The 27,418-nt window shown below is 42.2% G+C and overlaps 1 protein-coding gene across 5 annotated transcripts in view; it reads left to right on the forward strand.

Annotated features, from left to right (window-relative positions):
* LOC121290207 (AP2-associated protein kinase 1-like) overlaps positions 1–27,418 on the forward strand; it is a 135,269-nt gene that overhangs the window by 10,746 nt on the left and 97,105 nt on the right. For all 5 annotated transcript variants that reach the window (XM_041210487.1, XM_041210490.1, XM_041210489.1 and 2 more), the window contains exons 2-3: positions 17,269–17,387; positions 18,626–18,734. In XM_041210487.1, the coding sequence (XP_041066421.1) occupies positions 17,269–17,387; positions 18,626–18,734 (228 nt within the window). The remainder of the gene's footprint in view (positions 1–17,268; positions 17,388–18,625; positions 18,735–27,418) is intronic.

A 27,418-nucleotide genomic window follows, 5' to 3' on the forward strand; every position in this document is an offset into this window, starting at 1 on the left:
AGGCAGAATGTCTTTTTGGCTTGATGGCAGCCTCCTGTTAGTTGAGAACACCACTCGCGTTGCTTCTGCACAGTTGCAGTGTGTAACAGCTAGCTTCACCTGTTGCTCAAATTTTTGAGATATCTTGCACTCCTAGGGTAATCCGAGATAAACTAAACACTTTGCAGGGCCAAAAGTGACAAGTGTTCTGATGAATGCAAGACAAAAAGCTTAGACCCTGTCTCTTTTTTCCAGCAGTTCTCAAATTCTGTACTCCCCCAACGCGTTGCCTCTCATTTTGTTTAGCTAAAACATGTGTAGTCGGGCTCAGTGTGGCACGTTTGCATCTACTGGAAGATACATACATTAAGACACAGGTTTGCAGACATAAAGAACATGTATATACACTACACAAAGGTATTGCCTGGTATCATTTCATAGGCTTCCTCTTTCCTCCCTTAAGTGCCTATCGTTCTACCTGTCAGCTGAGGGGCCATAATAGCCAGGTCAAGTCCTATCTTTACCTCACATCTACAAGTGAACAAGAGATGGAAATCAGGAGTAGAGATCCAATATATGTTTTCCTCCTTGGCTCAGGGATTCCACTGCAGTATGAGGCTGAGGTTGCCTTTCTTGGCAGAGACTGAGAATCACTCTGTCTGGTCAATCTATCTTCTGGCGCTGTGTCCGCATCTCTGAAATTGAGTGTGTCCATCACTGTAAATAAACTGCATAACTTTTAGTCACCTCAGTTCCTCAGAGCAGTGCCTTCAGCCCAAGCATCTTTAGCTGCTTCATCAATAACTTTCCCTCCATTATAATGTCAGAATGGGGATGTTTGCTGATGTTTGCAATGTTTAGCATCATTCACAAGTCCTCAGTAACTGATGCAGTCCATACCCAAATGCAGCTAGATGTGGACAATATCCAGGCTTGAGCTGACAAATGGCAAGTAACATTCATGCCATACTAGTGCTAGGCAATGATCATCCCTAGTAAGAAACAATCCAAACGTCATCCCTTGACATTCAGTGATATTACCATTGTTGAATCCCCCACTATCAACATCCTGGGATTACCATTGACCAGAAACTGAATTGGACTAGCCATATAAATACTGTGGCTACAAGAGCAGGTCTGGGGCTGGGAATCCTGAGGCGAGTAACTCACCACCTGACTCCCCAAAGCCTATCTATCATTTGTAAGGCACAATTCAGGAGTATGATGGAATAGCCTGCACTTGCCTGGATGAGTGCAGCTCCAACAACACTCAAGAAGCTCGACACTGTTCAGGACACAGCAGCCCGTTTGATTGGCACCACATTCACAAACATTCACTCCCTTCACCACTGACGCACAGTAGCAGCAGTGTGCACCATCTACAAGATGCACAGCAGTAACTCACTAAGGCTCCTTTTACAGCGCCCTCCAAACTCTACCATCTAGAAGGACAAGGGCAGCAGAAAGATGGGAACACCACCACCTGGAAGTTCTCTTCCATGTCACTCATCTTGGAAATATATCGCTGTTCCTTCACTGTCGCTGGGTCAAAATCCTGGAACACCCTCCCTAAAAGCACTGTGGGTGTACCACACCACACGGACTGCAGTGGTTCAAGAAGGCAGCTCACCACCACCTTCTCAAGGGCATTTAGGGATGGGAAATAAATGCTGGCCTAACCAGTGACACTAACATCTCACGAAAGAATAACAAAAAAGACCTCCACGTTTCCTGAAACTGGTAGATTCTCAAGATGTGATTCCTGATCACGATGCCCTTGTTAAGGGTTTTTTAAAAATCATGAATGTGTTCACGTGTTGTGGATGGAAATTGTGGACTGTGGCTTTTCATCTTCAATTTTTAAAATTTATTTGAAGCTGCCCAACGATCCAGTTCTGTTGTTGTAGACTGGCAACTGTTCGAGCCTGGTGACTTGCTACTGGAAGCATAGGGATTTACAATTCCTGGAAAGGAGTTGAAGAAAGTGGACTCTTGGCATGCTGTTGCAATTAGCGTATGTTTAAGGAAACTGGTGTTTAAAATTCCTCTCAATTATCAAGGCATGGAAACATGAAAAAGGTTGCAATCAGCAAGAGTTCAGGCAGGGGTCACATAACAATTCTATGATTTTGTTTGGCAATATGTACAGTGGCTGTAAGAAATTCAAGTGATATTTTCCTTCTCCACTTATCCTGTTGCTGTGAGACTAACCTGTGCAAGGAGGCCCATCCGCAACTGAAACCAAAGATGTAGAATGAATGATACCTGATGCCCCGTGCTTCAATTTCTGTAGGGAAGCTCGTCAAATAAATAACTCAGCTCTCTGCCTCCTGCCTTCTGTACTATGTCTGGTGTCAAACAATGACGGCTCTTGACCATTACTCTTTATCATTTCACTGTGCTGTTCTCCATTACCCATTGCTGGATGTACTGGCGCTGGCCAAGTAAAAGTAATATTGTGGCCGTGCACTTTGTGTCAATAGAGAAAAGTGTTAAAAGAGAGAAATGGCAGCAATTTCAGGAGAGCAGAAAGTACGGGTTGTTGAGGGAAGGAGGTGTGGCCGTGAAGAAGGAAGGAGTGTTAACCTTGAGAAGACAAGTTGGCAGTGCGTGTGTTCGATAGCAAGTCGAGGAGGAAAAAAGGCTGCTGAAGTTTTCCATTTCTTCCTATCCGATGTCCTCACTGTTTGTCTTCGACATCATGTGTAACTGATTAGTACTGTGAAGAAAGGGCCTCTTCCAAATACCCATTTTAATTTGACTCTTCATTAAAGTTCATTTCCTTTGCTCATACTTTCCTGGCTTAACCTCATGCAATATTTTGGGTTGACCTTAGCTGTGCCACTTAATATTCTGTGCACTTGGATGAGATTCCTTTTTAATCACCTTTTTTCCAGGCTTGGTGCCCAGACTTCAGCCATGTTTCCTTCTCCATCATCCCTTTTTCACACTTGGAAATTGGTGTTTTCTCCAGAGCCCTATGACCATTAAAAAAAAAATTGTCGTGTGATGATCAGAAGTAAACACAATGCTCTTAAATATGATCCAGCAGGTACATTGTACAGCAGCAGTGGAACCTCTTGCTACTTGGTATTGTGTCTGACCTCAAGAGGTGCTTCTGATCACATATCTGTGGCATTACTCAAAATTTCAATTTGCACCACCATAACATCGCCCAACTCTGCGTCGGCCCCAGCTCATCTGCTGCTGGAACCCTTATCCATGCTTTTGATACTTTTAAGCTTGAAGATTTCAACTGGCTGCTGGCCATGCTGCATAAACTTGAGGTCATCCAAACTCTGCTGCCATATCCGAACTAGCACCATGTCTGGTTCACCCCATACTCTATGCTCGCTGACTTATATTGGCTACTGGTTGAGTCATGCCTAATTTTTTTTTTTAATTGTTATTCTTGTTTTCAAATCCATCTCTGACCTCAGCCCTTCTTATCCCCGCCAGCGCTGGAACACTCTGTGCTCTTCTAATTCTGACCTCTTGTGCATCCACAGTTCAAATCATTGGTGGCCAAGCCTTCAGCTGCCTCAGCCCTAAGCTCTGGAATTCCCTCTCTGAACCTGTATGCCTGTTTACGCTTCTCTTCTCTTAAGGCACTCCTTAAAACCTACTTCCTCTTTCCTCATACCTCCTTATGTGGCTTAGTGTCAAAGCTGGTGTGATAATGTTCCTGTGAAGTGCCTTGAGATGCTTTGCCACAAGTTGTTGTTGCACATTCTGGTCCTGAAAGAATCCTGGCGGCTAGTTTCCTTCCAGCTATGCACTGCAGTTTACAAATTGCCTGGTTAGTGGGGGGCATGTGACCAGATTGTTGAAGTAGCTCTTCCTGTGAAAATGCTTTCTTGTGTGAACAATGTGGAATGGGTGTGACATTCAAGTGACTTTGTGTGAATCATTTCAGGAACTGTGCAGAGATTATGCGATTATCAGGGCCCCTTTCTGTATTCAATTACAAATAAGGCAATGTACGTCTTAGGAACAATATTTAAACACACCTTGATAACGAGAGAAGTAGATTGTTTTCCCAATTCTGTCCCTATTCACTGTTCTCAATGGTGCCTTCCATACTTGGTTTATACAGTTAAACTTAAAAGCTGTGTCTGAAATAAAGCCAGAATGATAGAACAGAGGTCAATCTGAAAACAGAGGTGAACCCTTAATCCTGACGATTTTTACCTGAAATCTTTTGATTTTTCACTCTGGAAGTGTTATAATAAAGATAAAACTTGATGGGTAACCCTCAATGTTCAGGTATTTTTCTTCTGATGTTTGGAGTGCCTTCCTTTAGAGAATTATGGAAGTTACAGCTCAGAAGGAGGTCATTCACCCCTATGTGTCCGTCCCATGGCTAGCTACTGGAGTTATCTCCTTTGACCATTTACTCACCTTTCCTCAGTGAATAATACTGTTCTGAGTCAGACGGCTGTGAACTTGGGGGGGAATCACTCCGAAACTCGAGCACATAAATTGAGATGGCACCGAAGTACAGTACCAGGGATGTGCTAAACGCTCTGAGTTGCTGTGTTGAATGAGATGGTAAACAGAGGCCCCATCTGAGCCCCCAGGTGGATGTACAAGATCCCACATCCGCTATTTTGGAGAACAGCAGACTTCTCCCCGGAATCCTGGGCCATTATCTGTCCCTCAATCAACATTAAAACAGATGATATGATCATTATCTCATTGTTTGTGGGACTTTGCTGTGCTCAAATTGCTGCGTTTCCCAAATTACAACTGTGACCACACTTCACAAGTACTTATTTGAGTGGAAAGTGCTTTGGGATGTCCCGAGGTCGTGAATTCAAGAGTTTATTTTATCTCTTCCCTTTTCAAATATTTAGCCAATTTCCTTTTAAATTACTCTTCTTGGCCAATTCTAGGAACCGAGGGCTCTTCAATGAATTTTCAGCAGGTTAGTTATTTTGGTCACTGGCAGAATTTTAGCTGAATCTCTCAAAGGCATTTCCTCAGCCATTGCTACACAGTGCCTTCTGACTGCCATTCATTCATTGGGCTGAGAATGATGGAGATTTGCAGGGTCACTGAAAAAATCAAGACAGTCACTGTCATTTTGGCAAACATTACTTCATTTTATCTTCTCATCTCTTGGTTGGTTTCAGCCTGTAACCGAGCATGAGTGCAATTGCTGAGTTGGAAGTTGAAACCGTTTATCATATGGAAATGGCTACGGCACTCTCTGTAGTTGACAGGTTGGTGAATGCTGTCTTTATTCTGCTGAGTATAAAACCTAACCATCAGGACTGTCAGCTGTAGGATTGCATCCATGTTTAATCTTTATTACTTTCTGCCTCTGTTGATGAGGGCAGAATGACTGTAAATGTAGCTCAGTTGGTGTTCTCTCCTGTGTTTGATAGCATAGGTATTGATATGCATATGTTGCTGTTCGGCTGAACACATGTTTTGCCTTACCGCTTATGCAAGTGACACAAGAGAAGAAACAGCGATGGATGGATGGGGAGCCAGTCTAAATTCGGAGTTAACTGTTTGTGAAGCAGTGAGTCAGCACAGCTAGCTCCCAGCATTTTAAAGTACAGGCTCAACACTGCACAGCGACACACTGACCCAAAGTCATTATTTGGCCAGGCTCTCCAACCCAACAGGCCTCTGCTACAGGTAGTACAGTGCCAAGCATATTTGACTCGTGCAGAATCACATTTGTGCCATTGTATCCTTACCTGATAGCTGAGACCTGTTTAAATTGGAGCTCATGAAAGAAGGATTCCAGGAATATCTGAATGAAATAAAGAATTGCTGAAGTCATTATCACAACAATGGCCACCCCCCCATGAGATTTCCAGCACAGAACATTGAGTAACTGTTAGGGAGAAGTGCACTTTTTTGTTTCCTCTCCTCTTTCCTGGCTAAGTACCAATTGCAGAGCTACCCCAAAATTTTACTTTTGTGACTGACGCTAAAAATACACCACAAACATGGACTAGCTCTGAAACCAGTACTGGCATTGACTTGCAGCTTTCCTTTCTTCACAGGATTCTGTCGCATTAGACTGGTTTGTCAATATGAACCAGTTGGTTATTGTCTTAAAGTTCACGTTGTACGTTTATGCTAGGGAATCATAGAGTGGTTACAGCACAGGAGGAGGTTCTTTGGCCCATTGTGTCTATGTTAGCTTTCTGCAAGAGCGACTCAGCCAGTTCCACTCCCTTGCCTTTTCGCCATAGCCCTGTAATTTGTTTCTTCTTAGATAATTATTCAACTCCCTTTTGAAAGCCATGATTGAATCCGCTTGCGCTACACTGTCAGGCAGTCCATTCTAGATCCTAAGTACTTGCTGCTTAAACACGTCCTGTCTCATATCACCTCTTTTGGGAAATCAAAGCAGATCCACAAAGAAGATGAAATGATGCTGATTCTGGATTTTGACCAGTGTAGGCCAGGTGAGTTAAGGTACTTCAGAATTGTGAGGTCTGAAAGAGCGATGCCTCTGTTCTCATTTTGTAATTGAAATGTACTGTCAGACCCCTGCAGACTGACCAGGTGCTTGGAGGCAAGAGGAATGATTGCACCTGGGGATCCACAAACCAGTTGGAGGGTTGCCAATGTAAGGCAGGTCAGTGATTCAGACTGAAGAGAGTAAACCCGTGTTTCAGGAGTCCATAGCACCAAGGTATTGAAGTGCATTTTGTAAGGTGGGAAAGTGCCCAGTGCCTACAAAGGAAGTGACACAGTGTTGGTGAACAGATGTTTTGAGCAGTGTGCAGTGAATCAAATGCTGTATGTTTAGACTTGACTATACCAGCACTCTCCTGGCTGGCCTTGCACCCTCTCTAAAATTAAGTTCATCCAAAACTCGAGCTCCAGTATTCAGGCTCGAATCAAACCCAGTCCACCCATCATCCCAGTGCTCACTGACTTCCATTGACACCCAGTCAAGAAATGCCTCAGATATTTTTTTGAACTTTCATCTTTCTTTTCAAACTCTCCATGGCCTTTCTCATCTTATCTCAGTAAGCTCCTCAACACTCGTCCCTTTCTCAGTAAGCTTCTCTAGCCCTAACACCAACCCCGCTATTCCCCCACCCAACCCCCTTGCATCTCTGTTCTGCTCCAATTTTGGTCTTCTGTACACCCCTGATTTTCATTGTTCCACCATTGGTGCCAGGATATAAATGCAAGTTGTTGCTTCGTTATCACAAGTTACGCTAATTGTAATAAACAGAAATAAGTATTTCTTATTCCATGGTGCTCCACTGCTGGCTGAGTGAATAATTGCATTGTGAAGGACCTAGGTTCGATCCGCAGTGTGTTCTGAGTTAGCCAGTGTTCCCTGGGTGACCGTCAGGGCGCTGCAATTGGTCTGTGTGTACCTGCATTAAGAAAGGGGAATCTCGTCATGTCCCTGATTGCTGTCCACTGGTTCCTGTTTGTATGGGCCACAGAACCCTAATCCAGCAAGAATCAAACCCACAAGAGAGGCCTGGATTATATCCAGTGGTCAACATCATTCTCTTCTGTAATTTTTTTTTGAAGCTATGTTCATGGTTGTGTTGTTCATTTTGCTCAACACATGAACATATCTCGAATAACAATGTATGAACATAGGAGCAGAAGCTGACAACACAGCCCCTTGAGTCTACTCCACCATCTAATCCATCTCAACCCCACTTGCCACCAATATACCTTTGTGTCCAAATATCCAGCAATCTCAGCCTTGAATATACTCCAGGACTGAGCATCAACAGCTCTTTGGGTCAAGAATTCCACTGTGAAGATATTTCTCCTCAGTTCTCAATATCCGACCCCATATCCAGAGACCCTGACCCCTGGTTCTAGAATCTCTAGTCAAGTGAGATTGGAGGACTAATGTGAGGGAGCTGAGGTGCTGTAAACGTGCTGCACCATCCCAGTCAGTTGAGGAAAGCAAAGCTTTGAAGTGACCTTTGGGTATTGAAGATTAGTTGTGTTCCAGCATCCTGTACATTCCTAGCTTTGTCCTGAAGTGATGCACCTGCTGTTGCCTCCTGGCAGGGAGCAATGTCTGGTTATTCAGAGCAGCATGTCATGTGGCAGAACAAATTGCTGCCTGCTGTCAGCACTACCCTGGTGAATCATTTTGTCACTTTGAATTTGGCACCTGTGTATCTCTTGCCACTGATCCAGGCTAATGTTGGAAGCAGCATCTGTGGTGTTGTCTGATCTGAATGTGACTGTGTCAGGGATCATTGCAGGGAATTGTAGTGGGAATTGTCCTTGGAAATGAACAGATTCTGCAAGAGAACTTAGGCCATTCTTACTTCGAAGGTTCAAACCTTTATTTTAATCATGGTTCCTGACGTTTAGCGCATCAACATTTTTTTAAACATTCTTTCATGGGTGTCGCTGGCTCGCCCAGCATTTATTGCCCATCCATAATTGCCTTTGACAAGGTGGTGGTGAGCTGCCTTCTCAGTCCATTTGCTGTAGGTACACCCACAGTACTGTTAGGAAGGGAATTCCAGGATTTTAACCCAGCAACAGTGAAGAAACGATGACATAGTTCCAAGTCATGATGGAGTGTGGCTTGGAAGGGAGCTTGCAGGTGGTGGTGTTCCCATGCACCTGCTGCCCTTGTACTTCTAAGTGGTAGAGATCGTGGGTTTGGAAGGTGTTGTTGAAGGAGCCTTGGTGAGTTGCTGCTTTGCATCTTGTAGATGCTACATACTGCTACCACTGTATGTCAGTGGTGGAGGGAGTGAATATTTGAGGTGGTTCTTGGGGTGCCTATCAAATGGGATTCTTTATCCTGGATGGTGTTGAGCTTCTTGGGTGTTGTTGGGCTGGGCTGATCCAGGCAAGTGCAACGTATTCCATCACACTCTTGACTTGTGCCTTGTCGATGGGGGACAGACTCTGGGGAGTCGGAGGTGAGTTACTCCCCACAGAATTCCCAGCTTTTGACTTGCTCTTGGAAACACAGTATTCAAGTGACTGATCCAGTTCAGTTTCAAAACAATATCCATAGTCAAAGAAGTAAAACAAATGCTTCTTTTTATATAGCACCTTTCACAACCTTAGGCCATCCAAAAGCACCTTACATTCAATGAAGTGCTTTTATTTCAAGTTTTGTCATTATATTAATGGAAATATTCATGTTATAAAGTACCTGCTACCAGGTAGTTAGTGATCAAGCTTTGGGTGGTTGTGGCTACAGTCAGTGCTCACATTGTGTAAAGAAAATATAATTTTTCCCAATATTACTGTGAAGCAGGCTTGTGGGGGCTGTGTGTATGTTTGTGTTTGCATGTGACTGATTTAACTAAACTGAATCATCAAAGGGTTTGGTGTAAAAGCAGGCATTTTCAAGTGGAGATGAACAAGTTAAGATGGGATACCAGTAGATACAGCATGAATAGGAATTTGCAGCAGGAGATAAATCAGTTGAATTTTTGGCTGTTGAATTTTAAAGAAAGTTTTACAATTGGCAAAGATCATAAATGAATAAAGCAAAGTTATTAAGTTTATTTTTCCCAAAAGTAAGGGCCACAAAGACAACATGAAAGATTTTTATATTCTGGGAAAGGTAACTTCCAAAGAAAGTTATGAACAATGGGTTTAAAGCTGAAAGAGAAAAAAACATATTTAAGGAAAGATTGAAAGTTGTATGAGGTGGTGGCCACGTGATCTTGAAGTGAGTGCTGTGCAAGGGAAAATCTGTGAATTAAGCAGCCTCCAGTGAACCCAGAGAAGTGTTTGTTTGTTCCGGAAAGCAAGGTTTTATTACAAGTCTTGGATTTCCTTTGTCGAGTGAGAGGGAGAAAGAAGTCCCTGTGAAGTACCTGCCCTGTACCAGCAGTGGGTGCTTTGAAGTAATATTACTGGATTTTTTATAGATTAAGAATCTGTAGGGACTGTTGCCTGAAAAAGGGTGGTTATTTGCGAGTCTGGCTAAGGAGAAATCTTTTGGGGAATGTTATAAGATTAAATATAGCCACATAACTGTAATCTTGTGTGTTTAAGTTTTCTTTTCTTGTGTCAATGTTATGGCATGGTGGATGGTAAATACCGAGCTGCTCAAAGCTCAGAGGGAAATTTGAAACAGTTGCCAAAACGGTTTTTGCAATTTGGATAGTATGATGAATGGTCCTGAAAATCTGAAACTGATGCCCCCAACTACTTGTGATGATTTTATAGTAAAGTAAACATTTACTAAAAGAGTAAAGGGAAAAAAAAACACAATCACACTTAAACACAAGAATGGCTTCACACAGTGAACTGTACTTTAAAACAGTTCCACAAATCTTAACTTATCTACCCTCAGAGCTGACCTTCCCCTTCTCTGTTCAGCAACTATCCTAATAGATTTTAGAATCTATAGAAGTCCAGTAATTTTTATCACACAGTACTTTTTCCTTGTGTTGTCCTCTGAGGCTGACAGCAACTGGGTCTTCAGGTCTGGCCTCGTTCACACTGTCTTCTGGGAGTTCTGGCCAACTACCCTGCTGTCTTCTGGGAGATCTAAGCAGCTACCCCCTCACATAGGCTTCAGTATTTACTTATATGCATTCCTTCCCTTTGATCTCTCCATTGTCTCAAACAGTCTCTTTGGAAATGCTTTCTTCCCAGACTTGATTAAATTGTTCTTTACATTAGCTCTTAGACTTGCTAAAAACAAACTTACCCTATCTTTATAATATAAAAGCAAAATACTGCGGATGCTGGAAATCTGAAACAAAAATAAAAATAGCTGGAAAAACTCAGCAGGTCTTGACAGCATCTGCGGAGAGGAATACAGTTAACATTTCGAGTCCGTATGACTCTTCATCAGAACTGAGGAAAAATAGAAATGAGATGAAATATAAGCTAGTTGAGGGGGGTGGGACAGGTAGAGCTGGATAGAAGGCCAATGATAGGTGGAGGCAAAGAAGAGATTGCCAAAGATGTCATAGACAAAAGGACAAAGGGATGTTGACGGTGGTGATATTATCTAAGAAATGTGCTAATGGTGACATTAAGGGTAGAAAGCCGGACGAGCAAATGACAGCCCGAGTGGGGGTGGGGGAAGGGATCGAAATAGGCTAAAAGGTGGAGATGAAACAATGGATGGGAATACATCTTAAAATAATGGAAATAGATGAGAAAAGAAAAATATGTTTAAAAAAATATAAATAATTAGTAAAAGGGGGTTCGGAAAGTGGGTAGGGATGGAGGGAGAGAGTTCGTGATGTGAAGTTGCTGAACTCAATATTAAGCCCGGCAGGCTGTAAAGTGCCTAGTCGGAAGATGAGGTGCTGTTCCTCCAGTTTACGTTGAGCTTCACTGGAACATTGCAGCAGGCCAAGGATGGACATGTGGGCATTGTTTAAAAAGGGATCAAAGGAAATTCCAAACAATTATAGGCCAGTTAGTCTTACATCAGTGCTGAACAAATTAGTAGAATCGATCCTGAGAGATAGGAATAACTGTCATGTGGAAAGGCATGGACTAGTCAAGGATGGTCAGCATGGATTTGCTAAAGGAAGGTTGTGCCTCACAAATTTGATTGAATTCTTTGATGAAGTGACAAGAAGGGTTGATGAACGTAGTGCAGTGGATGTTGCGTACATGGATTTTAGCAAGGCATTTGACAAGGTTCCACATGGCAGATTGGTCAGGAAGGTAAAAGCCCATGGGATTCAGTGGCAAACTAGATAAAAGATTGGTTTTGTAACAGGAAACAAAGAGTAATGGTCGATGGATGCCCTTGCAAATGGAAAGTTGTCTCAAGTGGTGTTCCACAGGGTTTGGTGTTGGGACCCTTGATTTGGACGTGAACATGGGGAGCACGATTGGGAAATTTGCAGATGACACAAAGATTGGCCAAGTAGTGGATAGTGTGAAGGATAGCCATAACCTCCAAAACGATATAGATGGGTTGGTGGAGTGGGCGGTAATGTGGCAGATGGATTTTAACATAGAGAAGTGTGAGGTCATACATTTAGGGAGGTCAAACAGTTACAGGGATTACACAATAAATGGAATATACTAAGAGAGGTAGATGAAGTGAGAGATCTTGGCGTACAAGTACACAGGTCCCTGAAGGCAGCAGTTCAAGTAGACAAGGTTGTAAAGAAGGCATATGGAATGCTGTCCTTCATTGGCAGAGGTATAGAATATAAAAGTAAGGAAATAATGTTGGAATTGTATAAAACACTGGTGAGGCCATAACTGGAGTATTGTGTGCAGTTTCTTGTCGCCACATTACAGGAAGGACGTAATAGCTCTGGAGAGAGTGCAGAGGAGGTTTTCAAGAATGTTGCCAGGGTTAGAAAAGTGTAGCTACGAGGAGAGATTGGATATGTTGGGGTTATTTTCCTTAGAACAAAGAAGACTGAGAGGTAACTTGATTGAGGTGTACAAAATTATGAGGGGAAGAGATAGAGTGGAGAGGATAAAATTGTTTCCCTTGGTGGTGAATTCTTGGTGGGACTTGGATTCAAGAGAAGTGGCAGAAGGTGTAGGGAGGACATGAGGAGGAACTTTTTTACTCAGAAGGTAGTGGGTGTCTGGAATTTGCTGTCCAGGTTGGTGGTAGACACAGAACTCTAAACTCTTTTAAAAAGTACCTGGATCTGCACCTTAAGTGCTGTAAGCTGCAGGGCTATGGGCCGGGTGCAGGAAGGTGGGATTAAAAAGGGAGGGAACGATCCCTGTGGAATGCCACGTGGGAGTGAAGGGAAGATGTGTTTGGTGGTGCCATCATGCTGGAGTTGGCAGAAATGGTGGAGGATGATCCTTTGAATGCGGAGGCTGGTGGGGTGATAAGTGAGGACAAGGGGGACCCTATCATGGTTCTGGGAGAGAGGGGAAGGTGTGAGGGCAGATGCTTGGGAGAAGGGCTGGACACGGTTGAGGGCCCTGTCAACCACCATGGGTGGAGAACCTCAGTTAAGGAAGAAGAAAGACATGTCAGAGGAACTGTTTTTGAAAGTGGCATCTTCAGAACAGATGCAACAGAGGCGAAGGAACTGAGAAAATGGGATGGAGTCCTTACAGGAAGTGGGGTGTGAGGAGCTGTAGTCGAGGTAACTGTGGGAGTCGGTAGGCTTGTACTGAAAATTGGTGGACAGTCTGTCACCAGAAATTGAGACAGAGAGTTCAAGGAAGGGAAGGGAAGTGTCAGTGATGGACCATGTGAAAGTGATGATGGGGTGGAATTTGGAAACAAAATTAATACATTTTTCCAAGTCCAGATGAGTGCATGAAGCGGCACCGAAGCAGTCATCGATGTACCGGTGAAAGAGTTTTGGGAGGGGGGCCTGAGTAGGACTGGAATAAGGAATATTCCACATGCCCCATAAAGAGACAGGCATAAATGGGGCCCATGCGGGTACCCATAGCCACACCTTTTATTTGGAGAAAGTGAAACGAGTTTAAGGAGAAATTGTTCAGAGAGAGAACAGGTTCAGCCAGACGGAGGAGAGGAGTGGTGGATCAGGATTGTTCGGGCCTCTGTTCGAGGAAGCAGCAGAGAGCCCTCAGACCTTCCCGGTGGGAGGTTGAGATGCAGAGGGATTGGACGTCCATGGTGAAGAGGAGCTGATTGGGGCCAGGGAACTGGAAATTGTTGATATCATGTAGGGTGCCAGAGGAATCGCGGATGTAGGTGGGAAGAGACTGGACAACGGGAGAGAGAATGGAGTCAAGATAGCAAGAAATGAGTTCTGTAGGGCAGGAACAGTCTGACACGATCAGTCTGCCAGCAAGTCCTGTTTGCAGACTTTGGGTAGGAGGTAGAAGTGGGCTGTCCGAGGTTGGGAGACTATGAGGTTGGAAGCTGTGGAGGGAAGATCTCCAGAGGAGATGAGGTCAGTAACAGTCCTGGAAACAATGGCTTGATGTTCAGTGGTGGGGTCATGGTCCAGGGGGAGGTAGGAGGAAGTGTCTGCGAGTTGACGCTCAGCCTCTGCGAGGTGGAGGTCAGTGCGCCAGACAACAACAGCATCACCCTGGTCAGCAGGTTTGCTGACAAAGTCAGGGTTGGACCAGAGAGAATGGTGTGCAGCAAGTTCAGAAAGAGACAGGTTAGAGTGAGTGAGAGGAGCAGAGAAATTGAGATGACTGATGTCAAGCCAACAGTTCTCAATGAAAAGACCAAGAACAAGTAAGAATCCAGAGGGTGGGGTCCAGGTGGAGGGAGAATGTTGGAGGCAGGTAAGAGGATCCATTGAACAGGGAGAGGACTGCTGCACCAAGAAGTGAGCACGGAGACAAAGGTGGCGGAAGAAGAGTTCAGCATCGTGCCGAGCCCGAAATTCATTGAGGTGAGGGTTTGAAACTGAGTCCTTTGCTGAGCACTGAACGTTCAGCATCAGAGAGGGGAAGGTCAGGGGGTATAGTGAATACACGGCCGGGGCTGGGATTGGAAGACGGGTTGGGGACAGAGGGACAGGCAGGGGTGGAGGGTCCTGGATGGGTGTTGGTGTCGATGAGTTGTTGGAGCTTGCGTTCCTTTGCACCTGAAAGAAAGAGACCAAGTTTCTTGTTGAGGCATCGGATGAGACGAAGAATAAAATTAAACTGGGAGCAAGGACAGCTTAGAGATAGGGTGAGTCGGTGCTGCTGGAGGGAGAGGTCGAGCGTGTTCATATGACAACGCATGGCACTGAGTGTGGATCTCAGGATGCGACGAGAACAGCAGTCCGATGAGCGTTGTATGTCCCGGAGATACCTGTAATCCTGGGTGGGTTCGAAACATGAGGGATGGAACTTCAGTTGGAATCCATGTGGGGTGAGTCGGAGATGGAGACAGTCACTGAGGAAGGAAATATGGCTGTGAAAGTGAGTTTACCCTATCTTTACCTCACTTTCTTACATCTTTTTATAACCTGCAAATATCCATCCCCCTCTGAACAACAACAACGCAATTCAAAAACACCCCTGTATTTGTTTTATGTAAAACTCTGATTGAAGTTCCTCTTTAACATATCAAAACAATTTCTTACTGTGAACTTTAGACCCTTGCCGTCACTCTAGCTCTTAATCCAAATACAACCTGACTTCCCGAACATAAAATATATAAGGGGTTATTACCAGGAGAAAAATATTACAACCCCTTGTTTTCTTGACATTAGCAAATGTTTTAATTTAATATTTAAGATCTCCTAAAGTAGTCGTGGAATCTTTACATCTGACTTCAGTACACATACCTTCTCGTAATAAATACAAATTGCAAATCGTTGTAATAGCTTGACCAAGTTTCCCTTTGGGACTTGGTCAGCCCAGCAATTGCCAACTGCCATATCATAACAATTGCTTTCTCAAGGAGGTTGGTACACTATTCTCTGGCTTGTTAAATCTGTGCCTAGTGGGTTATTCCACTCCAATTGTGGCTGTAGCACGTTCTCCTGTTGAGGCAAGGTAAAGGGGCCTCCACTTGTTTGGTGTGTGACTCCTGCAGAATTGTTGTGGAGACAGGCTGGGCAGCCTTCAGCAGTGAACTGCATTTTCAAGAAATTTTTCACAACCTTGGGATATTCAACAACAACTTGCACTTATGTAGTAGCACCTTTAAAATCATACAACTTTCCAAGGTGCTTCACAGAAGCAGTATCAAACAATATTTGACATTGAGCCACATAAGATATTAGGACAGGTGACCAAAGGCTTATTGAAGGAGGTATGATTTACGGCATGTCTTAAAACAAGGAGAGAGGTGGAGTTATTTGGGAGTTCGAGAGCTTCAAGCTTTGACAGATGATTATCTGATACTTGTGCTGTATCAAGTTGTCGACCACCTTGGTATGAAGTTGTGGATTGTAATGTGTCCCACTAGATAAGGATTAATGAATAGGGGAGGTATTGAATACGATCACGAATAATCAGGCAGAAAAATTGACGCAGCCCTGCACTCATTTTCAAATTGGTTATAAGCTGGTAAAAGTCAATGTGGTGATTTAGTTTAGTCTCTGATGCTGCTTTCTCAGTTTAGCTCTTAAAAAGTGTTGTGATTTTTCTTTTTAATGCAGGGAACATTACTGTTCAGGTTTTTAGTTAGCATTTATACAACAAAGTGGGCTGCTGTTACTGAAAAGTTACAGTGTATTGAAAATGACAAATCAGGGGAAAATCCAGGCAGATCGTTTCCGCCCTTTTTTTCCCCACGCTTCTGACCTATTTGTGCCATCTGTGATCTTCTCCAGCCCCACAACCCTCTGGGATATCTGTCCTTTACAATTGCTCTACCATTAGTTGTCTTGGCTCCAAACTCTAGAATTCCCTCCCTACGCTTCTCGGCCTCAGGAACTTGCTTTCCTCCTTTAAGATGCTCCTTAAAACCTACCTCTTTGCCCAAGCTTTTGGTCATGTGTCTGAATATCTCCTCACGTGGCTCAGTGTCATATTTTGTTTTAAGATGCTCCTGTGAAGGGCCTTGGGATGTTTCATTACGTTAAAGGCGCTGTATGAATATAAGTTGTTGCTGCTGTTCTTTTTTTCGTTCCTCCCCACCACCCCCCTACCAACCCCCATCCTGACCTCTGCACTTGCTTAAAGCCTGTTACATCTCTAACTTTCTGCTGTTCTGATGCAAGGTCACAAACCTGAAACATGAACTCCGTTTCTCTCCGCTGATACTGAGTATTTCCAGTGTTTTCTGTTTTCTTTTCAAATTTTCAGCATTCTTAATGTTCTGCTTTTGGGTAACTGAACTTGTCATAAAATTCAGAATCTCACCATTTATTTGCCTGACACTGGCCTATTTCAGATGTTTAATCAGGTGATTGACTTGTGCCAATGAGACCTACATGTGTCCAGTCTGAAAAGGATTTGGACGGAGGGTTGCCAGACATGTTGGATGATAAATTCCTGCCAGAGCCTTGAGCTCAAAGCATGAAATGGTAGGTAAATTGTGCTGGGCATTCTGATTTTTTTTAAAAATCAGCTGGCATGAGTACATCTCTGAATCATCCCAAATTACATCAAATAAAATGAAACTACGTTCAAGCACACTCATTACTATACCGTTGAATGTGGAAGCCAATTCTGACAATCTAAGATGGAAAGATGGTATGACTGTTTTAATCTGCTTTTGTCACTTAGATTTGAGTAAGGAATGTTGAAGAAGCTTGATGCAAAATACCCTCACAGTCCATTTGTCAGTCTGAACATATTCAGAATAGTTTCCCAGGTGAGATCATGATGGAATCAGAGATGCTAGGGGGGGTGTTGAAAATCCCAGTGGATAGCTTGGTGCGAGAAATTGCCAATGTGTGCAATACAGAACTTGGGACTCTGTTTGGGAACTTGTCATAATAAAGTTTTTGCTTATTTATTTCCCAGGTGGTTTTGCTATCGTGTTCTTGGTAAAGACTCATAATGGGGTTAAAAGTGCACTGAAGAGGATGTATGTCAACAATGAACATGATCTCCAGGTTTGCAAGCGAGAGATCCAAATCATGGTGAGTGGCACATGTTTGCAGGCATTTTGCCTTTGCATGGGAGATGGTTATGATATACCAAGTGCCGAATATCATCCTAGTCTATAGTTGGAGATTATTTGGTTTGGACGTGAATATAGTAGGGCAAAAGGTGACAGGGGAGAACTCTGTGCCACTTAGAACCGTGATTCAAAAGAGGGGTGATGGGGATGGGAGGAAAGTCTGCGGTAGAATAATTAGTAGTGTTTGGAGGGAAATCCATGGCAAAAAAAAAAATCATTGTCCATTTGGGACAGAGTGGACCCCTTGGGCCGAACAGCTTTTTCTTACTGCAGATTTAATGCTCTTACAGGAAATAACTGCATGTGTCTCTCTCTCTCTCTCTTGCCACTGTATTCGTGCATTCATTTAATTCTTAGTCCTCATCCCCTCCTGCATGAGCATATCTCCTCTCTGCTGTCCCATTCTATTGTTTGGCTAATGCCTTTCCAGCTGCTGTCCATTACAAGGCAGTAGGTTGGTGGCATTCTCTCGTTGGTCCCTGGTGTCGCATCCTGACCACCAGACACTGGTGAATAAGAATAAGCTTCAAGAGAAGTAAGTTGGCTTAAAAAAAATACATTATTAAATAAATAAAATCTTACTGAATAACTTGTGTTCTAAAATAATTTTCAAATATAACAGATTTTGTTTTTCTATATCATGGCAGTTTTCAGTTTGTGTGGCAGAAACAATTTGAGAATGATACTGGGAGCCGTTAATCTGTGTTGGTGCACCACTAACGGCGGTTTTAGCCCTTTTTTCCCTTTTTCTTTTTCTTCGCTTCCTTCTGTCCTCTATTGACAGTGCTGACTCCTGCAGACAATACTGTTCTACCAGCAACCACTCTAAACTGTCTTGTCCAGACAGCTGTTTTTCTCATGTGGGCACAGAAATGTTGACAGACTGTTACTTGCAGGGTGTACCACAACTGAGCCAGTTATACCTTTCACTGAAGCCCACGTACCCACAGGATGAAGTTGCTGGATGGCAGTCAGAAAGAGGAGTTTTGGCTCATTTTCACTCTTTCCTGACATCCCGATCCCTGAGATATTGCGGCCAGATGTAATAGCTCTACTGCTTGCCGTGGCTTAGATCAACACACACACAACTTGATCGTTATATCATAACTTATTTTTAAATGATTATTTGGACAGCAGTATGATGCTAATAAAAAAAAGTGACAACCCACTTGTGACCAAGTATTCTTTGTATTCCAGAGGGACCTGGCTGGGCACAAGAACATTGTTGGATATATCGATTCCAGTACCACAGCTGTCGGCTCTGGAGAGGTCTGGGAAGTGCTGATCCTGATGGATTTTTGTCGAGGTGAGGACTTTTATTTCATTAACTAATGGAATCCGCTTTAATGCAATGCATTTGTATGCCTGACTTGATTTATTTTAGAGATGGGAATAAATGTCAGGGACTTCATTTTAATTCCTTCAGTGCATATAAATGCATCACTGGGGAATAAACCGACTATTCTGAGATATGATGGTTGAAGAAACTCATGGATTTGACTGGATTAATCCATGTTGCTTGACAAGGACAAATAACAAATGAGAGCTGTGAAATGTGAAAGAACATTTTTTCATCTTTACGCAGTCACCTGGAACAAATTCTCATCTGATAGTCACGGGGGTGGTGGGGGTAGATTTCCAAACTAGTCTGAAGTTGGAAGCGAGCACCTTCTCAAAGGCAAATAGAGCCGGAATTTTCTGGCTGGGGACCTGCTGTGGGCGAGGTGTTGCCCCAGCCAGAAGTCCGTTGACTTGCGGCGGGACCGGAAGATCCCAGCGGTGGGTGAGTGCGGAAAATCCCACCCAGGGATGGGCAATAAATTCTGGCCCAGCCAGTGTAGCCCATGTCCCATGAGTGAATTTAAAAAAAACCCCTCATGGCTTGGGTTGAATTTTCCTCTTTTAGGGTGGTACTTAAAAGCTACAACTTCTCCCAAGCTTTTGGCCATCTGACCCAATATCTCCCTTACGAGTGTTAGTGTCATACTTTATTTTATTCTGCCCCTGTGAAGAGTCTTGGGATATTCCATTACCTTAAAGGCGCCATATAAAAATATAATTTGTTCTGAATTTGACCGTATGTTTATTTTATTTCATGGGATGCAAGCCAGCATTTGTTGCCCATCCCGAGTTGCTACAACGGAGTGCCTTGCTGGGCCGTTTCAGAGGACAGTTAAGAGTCAATCACATTGCTGTGGGCCTGGAGTCACGTGTAGGCCAGACTGGGTCAGGATGGCAGATTTCCTTCCCTAAAGGGTATTAATGAACCAGATGAGTTTTTATGCCAATCAGCGGTAGTTGCATGGTTACGGTTACTTTAATCTACAGTATCCGTCAGAAGTCTAAACCTATCACTGACATGAACGCAATGGCTCCCGAGGAAAGGAATTTTCATTTAAATTTGGAAACGTTTTGTTTGTCAGATTTCTTTGAAGTGAAAAATAAACCTGCATTAAATCATTACCAGGGAAGGATATGAGATTTGCACAGAAATATCAATGATTCAATTTCGCAAGCTTTTGGCCCTGATTTTTCTTTAACCCCCTACCCTCAAACAACATGCACTTTCATGCACAGAAGATATCCACTATACTTGTGAACCCCAAAACCTCATAAACAGACAGCTTTTATTGTTATAGTGCCTTTAATGTAATGAAATGTCCCAAAGTGCTCCACAGGAGCATTATTGAAGAAGAAATGACACTGAGCCACATGAGGAGATATTTGATCAGTTGACCAAAAGCTTGGTCAAAGAGCTATGTTTTTAAAAGTATCTTCAATGAGGAAAGAGAGGTCGAAAGGCGGAGAGATATAGGCGGAGAATTCCAGAGCTTGGGGTCTAAGCAGATGAAGGCATGGCCACAAATGGTACAGCCCTTATAATTGGGAATGCACAAGAGGCTAGAGTTAGAGGAGGGTTGTGGGGCTGGAGGAGGTGACACGTAGAGAGGGGCAAGGTCATGGAGGGATTTGAAAACAAGAATGAGAATCTTAAAGTCAAGACATTGCCTGACTGAGAACCAAAAAATAGTCTTTTTTTAATACTGCAGTCTACTTCTCTGGTTACCCTCCACAGTTCTCTGTGGGTAGTCTGATACAAGTATTCTGTGGGACCGGGTTTTTCAGGCAGGATGGGGGTAAGATATGAGCTTTTTCAAGTCAAGTTTTTAAATGGGGTAATTGAGGTAGTAAAGTATGACAGCACTAACAGCCTTGCACATTTGTGTACTTGTGTATTGTGCAAGCATATTCCCGCCAATTGTGCAAGCATATTCCCGCCAATTGTGCATGAAGTGTCTTGTCGGTAGCAAACATGCCATATTGCTGACAAATTGCTACCCCATCGCTTCGTCTTCATCCAGGCTGAATGGCTGAAGTTGTGAAGAGAAGGTAGAGTAAGTCCTATCATGATAAATTGTTTGGAACTTTTTGGGTAGCACTGTTAAGATGCAGCCTTGGAATAAGGGAACACAAACATTCTGGTTTGGAGTCAGATCAAGAAGATTCTTGGCTTCATTTCTGTCAGCCATCGCATACGGAAAAGGCTAGTTCTGGGTTACTTCCCCTGCAACTGTGGAGCTTCCTCTGTCATGAAATGATCCAAAATTCACTCACCAGGAGAGAAGTGCTTCTGACTTGAGGCATGTTTACACAATGGTAAATCTTTCTCACGCTCTTGCTTTGCCTGTGAGGCAATTGCTCTGCATTGAAACTTGTTCAGTCATTAGGTTAATCCATGGTTCCAGAGGGTAAATGTTTGGCGATAAAAATGACACCATGTCTTTCCAAGCTCTTTTGTTGCCTGTTTGTCTCAGGAAAGAGACAGAGTGTTTTGTTCTTCCCCCTTTTATTTCCTGTCCAGTGCTGTTGTGTTTGATTTTGTGTGTTATGTGGAGTCTGCATTGGCTGCACAACTGGGAGCACAGGGTTTGGGCTCTGTGTATTAACTCAACTGAAATCAGCTCTAGTTACCCAATAGCACATTTCAAAGGCTCACACTTTTTGCCAGCCTGCACTTAGTTTCCCCAGGGAAAGGGCATTTATATTATGGAGTGCAACTGGAGGAGGGAGATCCCAAACATCTCCTGTCATAAAATAAGAAACAATTTGCCTTTCCATTTGATCTGAGAATACCTTTGATGTCATGTGCGCAGGAAAATCTGAGACAATGCAGGTGCAAGTACTTGTGCAGGTGAAGAATGGATGTTCTTGAGCTTAGTACAGACTGCTGTACTTAATCACAGTAATGGCCACTCTGCTGTGCTGTTAGCTGTTGGAGAGGAGGTTTGGGCAACTTGCCCAAATGATATGGAGTCCCTTGCTCCATCATCTTGACACAAACTTAGCTTACATTTTGCAACTCCCCAACTCTGCAGAAACAGTTTGGTGCAAAATTGTAGGTGCCATTATCTCGTTCGTCACTGAATCACGTTCGAGTTTCTTTTGAGCAGTGGATGGTATTTGCAGGTTTCCATGGCTATAGCTGTATGTTCCTGTGATCCGATTTTGTTGTTGCAGTCCTCCACACAAGAAATTAGTGTTTCCTGGCAATGCTTAGAAGAGAAAATCAATGTTTTTTATATTTGTTCTTCCTCACCACTTGCTTTGAATTCATCTACTGTGTTGATGGAGAGGTGCTTGTTCCAATATTTGTAAATGCTGCTTTAAAAGTAGTTGCACAGGAGCACCTGTAACAAAGCATATTACCTCACCCACCCATAGCAAATGGTTGAAGTTGGGAGCTGAAATTGTGAAGAATTATGGACACTATCATGCCACTTGTTGGTCCTTGATTGAACTCTGGCTCCATTTTCATCCCCATTTCCTTTGCCCACCATTGGCAACCATGCCTTCAGTTGCCTCTGCTCTAAGCTCTAGAATTTATCCTTTAAACCTCCACCTCTCCAGCTCCCTTTCCTTCTGAAAGGCACTCCTTAAAATTTACCGCTTTGACCTCGTTATGCTCCCGTCAAACCTCCTGTGCTCTAACTTGTCTTTGTGATACACTGCCCAAGCACACTTCAATGTAGTACATGATGATTCCAATACGTTGCCAAATTCACTGTGGAATCCTGCCCAGGGGGAAGGGTGACTTGTCTCTGCGACACCTTGGTTCATTACTCAATTACCCCCAACACCTCGTCCCTCCTGACAGCATCTTCTCATACAATTGGAGGAGGTATAACACTTGTCTGTTTCCCTCCTCTCTCCTCACTGTTCAGGCCCCAACACACTTTCCAGGTGAAGCAGTGACTTAAACTTTTACCACTTGATTTAGTATACTGTGTTCACTATGCACAATGTGTTCACCTCTCCTTTGGACAGACCAAATGCAAATTGGGTGACTGCTTAGTCTGCAAGCATGATCTTGCAGAATGGCAATGACCATGCTTCAGAATACAAGCTTGCTGTCACATGCACATTTCTGTCCTTGACCATGCTGCAGTGTTCCGGTGAAGCTCAACACAAGCTCCAGGAACTGCACTTTATCTTCCAATTAGGCACTTTACAGTCTTTTGGACTCTGCATTGTGTTCAATAATTTCAGACTATGAACTCTGTCCCCCATTTGACTCTGTGTTTTTTCCCTGTGTCATTCTTACTCTTGACTTTCATGTTTTTGCTTTCGTCCAGAACTGTTCTTTATTCTGCCATTCCCCATCACTCTAGCCAACTACTTTGTTTCTTTACTACAACCATTACCACTGCTTTTCCTGGTTGTTCCATGACATCTTTGTAATTTAATCACTCCTGCTCGCTACCCTATTCTAAACCTTCCCTTTTACTCTTCCTTCCCTCGCCCTTTTGAAGGGCAGAAAGCTCATCACATTTCTACGTGCCTTCATTTCTGAAGAAGAGTCCTATTTGACTCGAAATGTAAACTGTATCTCTCTCCATAGATGCTGTCAGACCTGCAGAGTATTTCCAGCACTTTTTGCTTTTATTTCAGATTTCCAGCACATGCACTATTTTGCTTTTATTATCTAAGGGAGACTTGCCTTGCTCATTCACTTGTTTTAAGTACAATAACAGCTGCCTGGCTTCGTAGGAAAATCTGAAGGTGACCATAATACAGCATCATTCTTGAAAAGAACAAAGATAGAACAGGAGTAAATGTTCTAAAATGAGGGAAGACAAATTTTACGAAGCTGAGAGGTGATCTGGCAAAAATGGACTCTTTACAGCTACTTGAAGGAAAATCAGTGATAGACTAGTGGGAGGCATTCAAAAGTAAGATTCTACTGATGTTATGATGCAGCAGTTGGTAAAGACTGAGTTTAAATCCCAGAGGGAACCTTGAAACAACTGTCATAACCTATATTTTCAATTGGTATGTTTGAGATGCAGCTCTTAATTCAGGAATGAGACCACCGAGCCTCGAGGTTTTTATGTATAAAACTAAATTAAACATTTATTAATTTAACAACAAATTAAACACATACTACAAATTACTACCATAATAACTTTTAAACAAATCCCCAAATTAATCACTCTGCACCAAGGCAACAGTAACCCATAGACTTTAAACGGACACCAGGCAAAGCAAATTTGTCTTTACAAATTCAAAATGTGTTTCCTTGAAATTTGGTTCTTTTACAGACACAGTTGTAGGCTTACAGGCTGGTTAGATTTTAAATGCCTCTGACTTATACACACAAACTCCTTTCGGTTTATACCTAGCTTTTCCTTGGAAAGTAAATTTTCAATTGTAATACTAGGCTTTTAATTTTAACAATACCATCCTTTGCTTCCACCAATTTTATTAGTAAGCTGAAAAAAATAAACACTTTCCTTGGCGTCTTCTAGCTAGGTGCAAGATTTAACCCATTCTTTTGAATGCTTGATTTAAAAATGCAAATTGCCCCCTTGACATTTATGTTTCTAAACTTCTCCATATTTATCTAATTACCATTTCAAACCTTTTTACTATACATCAAAGCATGCAGACTAGCTGACTTTAATCCAATTAAGACAAACACAGCTAAACACACAGACACAGTTCCCATTAGAATCCCATTTTAAAAATAATTTCCAATAACATGAGAGACATTAATGTCTCTTGATGTCATTCCCCCTCCCGATTAAAAAATAAACCGTCATAATTTTAAAAGACGGCTTCATTTTTAATAACCCATCTCACACTATCTCCTATACTTATTACCTATTACATTACCAAATGCATGCATTAACATAACAATATACATACACAAATCCTTGGTATCAGTAGAAATCACGCCAGTCCAGGTTTTTTTAAAATGTCCAATTTTCCCTTTAAATTTCTTTATATTTCTTTATAAAGCATTTGCGAACAAATTTTCTCTACCAGCAACGTGTATAATCTGTAGATTAAATGATTATAATAATAGACTCCACCTGAAAAGTCTTGCACTTTTCTCTTGAAATTTGTCCAAAAACTTGAAAGATTTGTGGTCTTTATAAGCAATTGTTTTTGATGAATTATTTGTAATATAAATTTCAAAATGTTGCAATGCTAACACAAAACCCAAAGTCTCTTTTTAGATTGTTGAATATCTTCTCTGTTGTACATTCAGCTCCCGTGAAAAGTACCCTATCGGTTTTTCAATTCCAGCGTCATTCTCTTGTAACAGTACGGCCCCAGTGCCTATATCACTCGCATCAACAGCCAACTTAAATTGCTTGACATAACTGGGTACTGCCAAAACTGGTGTCATAGTTAATACAGTTTTCAAACTGTCAAGTGACTTCTGACACTCCAGTGTCCATTGAAACTTATTGTTCTTTTTTAATAGTTCAGTAAGTTAAACAACCACACTGCTGAAATCTAGTACAAATTTCCGGTAAGCCCACTCATGCCCATTTTGGGTTTTGTTTTATTGTTGACACTGGGAAACCAACTATAGCCTTGACTTTCACATATCTCGGAGCCACCTTACCATATCTAATGGTATGGCCTAGATATATTACGTGCGCTTTTGCAAATTCACTTTTAGCCAAGTTTATCACCAAATTAGCTTCTTGTAATGAAGAAAATAATTCTTCCAGTTGTTGTAAATGCTCCTCTCACATCTGACTGAAAACGATTAGATCATCAATATAAACAGCACAATTGTAGAGACCTACAATTTCTTTATTTGTCAGTCTTCGAAATGCCACAGATACACTCTTCATACGACATGACTTCAACTGATATCGTCCATTTGATGTTACAAAAGCCGTTATCTCCTTTGCTCTTTCCGTCAATGTTAACTGTCAATACCCTTTTAGCAAGTCTTTGTGATAAATTTGAATTGTCCCACTTTCTCAATGCAATCTTCCAACCACGGTATAGGTTAGGAATTCACTTTTGTCACTGCATTCACCTTTCAATTGTACGCACACAGTCTTTGTGTTCCATCCGGTTTCAGTACTGGCACAATAGTCGAACTCCAGTTACTGCAACGAGACTCAATGATATCGTTTTGAAACATAAAGTCAATTTATTTTTGTATGTATGATAACTTTGTCAGGTTGCCTTATTGAAGATGAAACTTGTACAGACACAACATGTATAGCTAAATCTGTCTTCCTCAACTTATCCCTGCAAATGGGTTTGTGTAACTGCAATATCTTTTCCAAATCACTTTGACACTTGTTTGGAAGGGTAACTCAATATTTCATTTAAATTTTCAAGCACCCCCTCATTATCCAATTTGATTAGAGGAAAATCAGTTTCAGAGTCCTGCACTTCTTTCTCATCATCCACCATCACTAATACCTCTTTTTGTTCCTCTTCCCTGTCAAAGCACTTTTTAAGCAAATTTATTTGACACAGCCTCTGCTTCTTTCTTCTATCTGGAGTATTTATTAAATAATTTACTTCACTCAATTTCTTTTCAGTCCTGTAAGGTCCACTAAACCTTGCATTTAATAAATCACCAACTACTGGCAACAGAACTAACACGTTCCAGAAACAAAACTGTGAGCTGTTGCTTTTATGTCTGCCTTCATTTTCATTACTTGCTGTGATATCTTTAAATGCTCCCTAGCCAACTCACATACTCTGTTCAATCTTTCCCTGAAATTTGATACGTCATCCAGGAGAATAGTTTCTGAATTTTGACCCACCAATTTCTGATGAATCAATATCAGTGCTCCCTGACCTAATGACCATAAACTAGTTCAAAAGAGCTAAAACCAGTTGATGCATTAGGAGCGTCTCTAATAGCAAATAACAAGAATGGAATTCCTCTACCCCAGTCCTGACAGTACTTTCTTATCATAGTTTTTAAAGTTTGATGCCATCTTTCCAAAGCCCCTTGTGACCCCGGATGGTAAGTTGTTGACTTAAACTGTTCATTACTTTGTTATACAGCTGTGACATGAAATTTGACCGCAGATCTGATTGTATTTCCTGAGGTAAACCATATCTTGTAAAAAATGTAGTTCACTCTTCCACAATCCTCTTACCTGTAATATTTTTTAAAGATATCGCTTCAGGAAACCTGGTAGACACAACCATTTTTGTCAGTAAGTACTGATTTTCACTTGTAGTCTTAGGGAGGGGTCCTACACAATAAATCATGACCCTGGTAAAAGGTTCTTCAAATGCTAGTATTGGAATTAAAGGCGCTGGCTTAATCACTGCTTGGGGTTTCCCTATTATATGTGACGTTTTACAGAATTTGGCTACATCCTTATGCAACCCAGGGCAAAAAATATCTCTTTCTTTTCCTGTGTTTTCTTAATTCCTAAATGTCCCCCCATTGGAATTTCATGAGCAATCCTCAATCTAATTTCTATACCCTAATGGGATAACAACTTGATGCACCTCCCTCAGCTTTCATTTGCTGAGACATGATCCGATGGCCACTTTCTCATTAAAATACCTTCCCGAAGATAATAACATACTAAAATACATTTTGCTTCTGTTTCTGCATAAGCTTCCTGATATAACTGTTTTAAATGCAAATCAATTTTCTGTAACTCCACTAATCTCGGTGAGTTAAACATTTCAGCTGCATTTTCCTAT

This window comes from Carcharodon carcharias, chromosome 17 (assembly GCF_017639515.1).
Source record: "Carcharodon carcharias isolate sCarCar2 chromosome 17, sCarCar2.pri, whole genome shotgun sequence".
In the NCBI taxonomy this organism is placed as follows: domain Eukaryota; kingdom Metazoa; phylum Chordata; class Chondrichthyes; order Lamniformes; family Lamnidae; genus Carcharodon; species Carcharodon carcharias.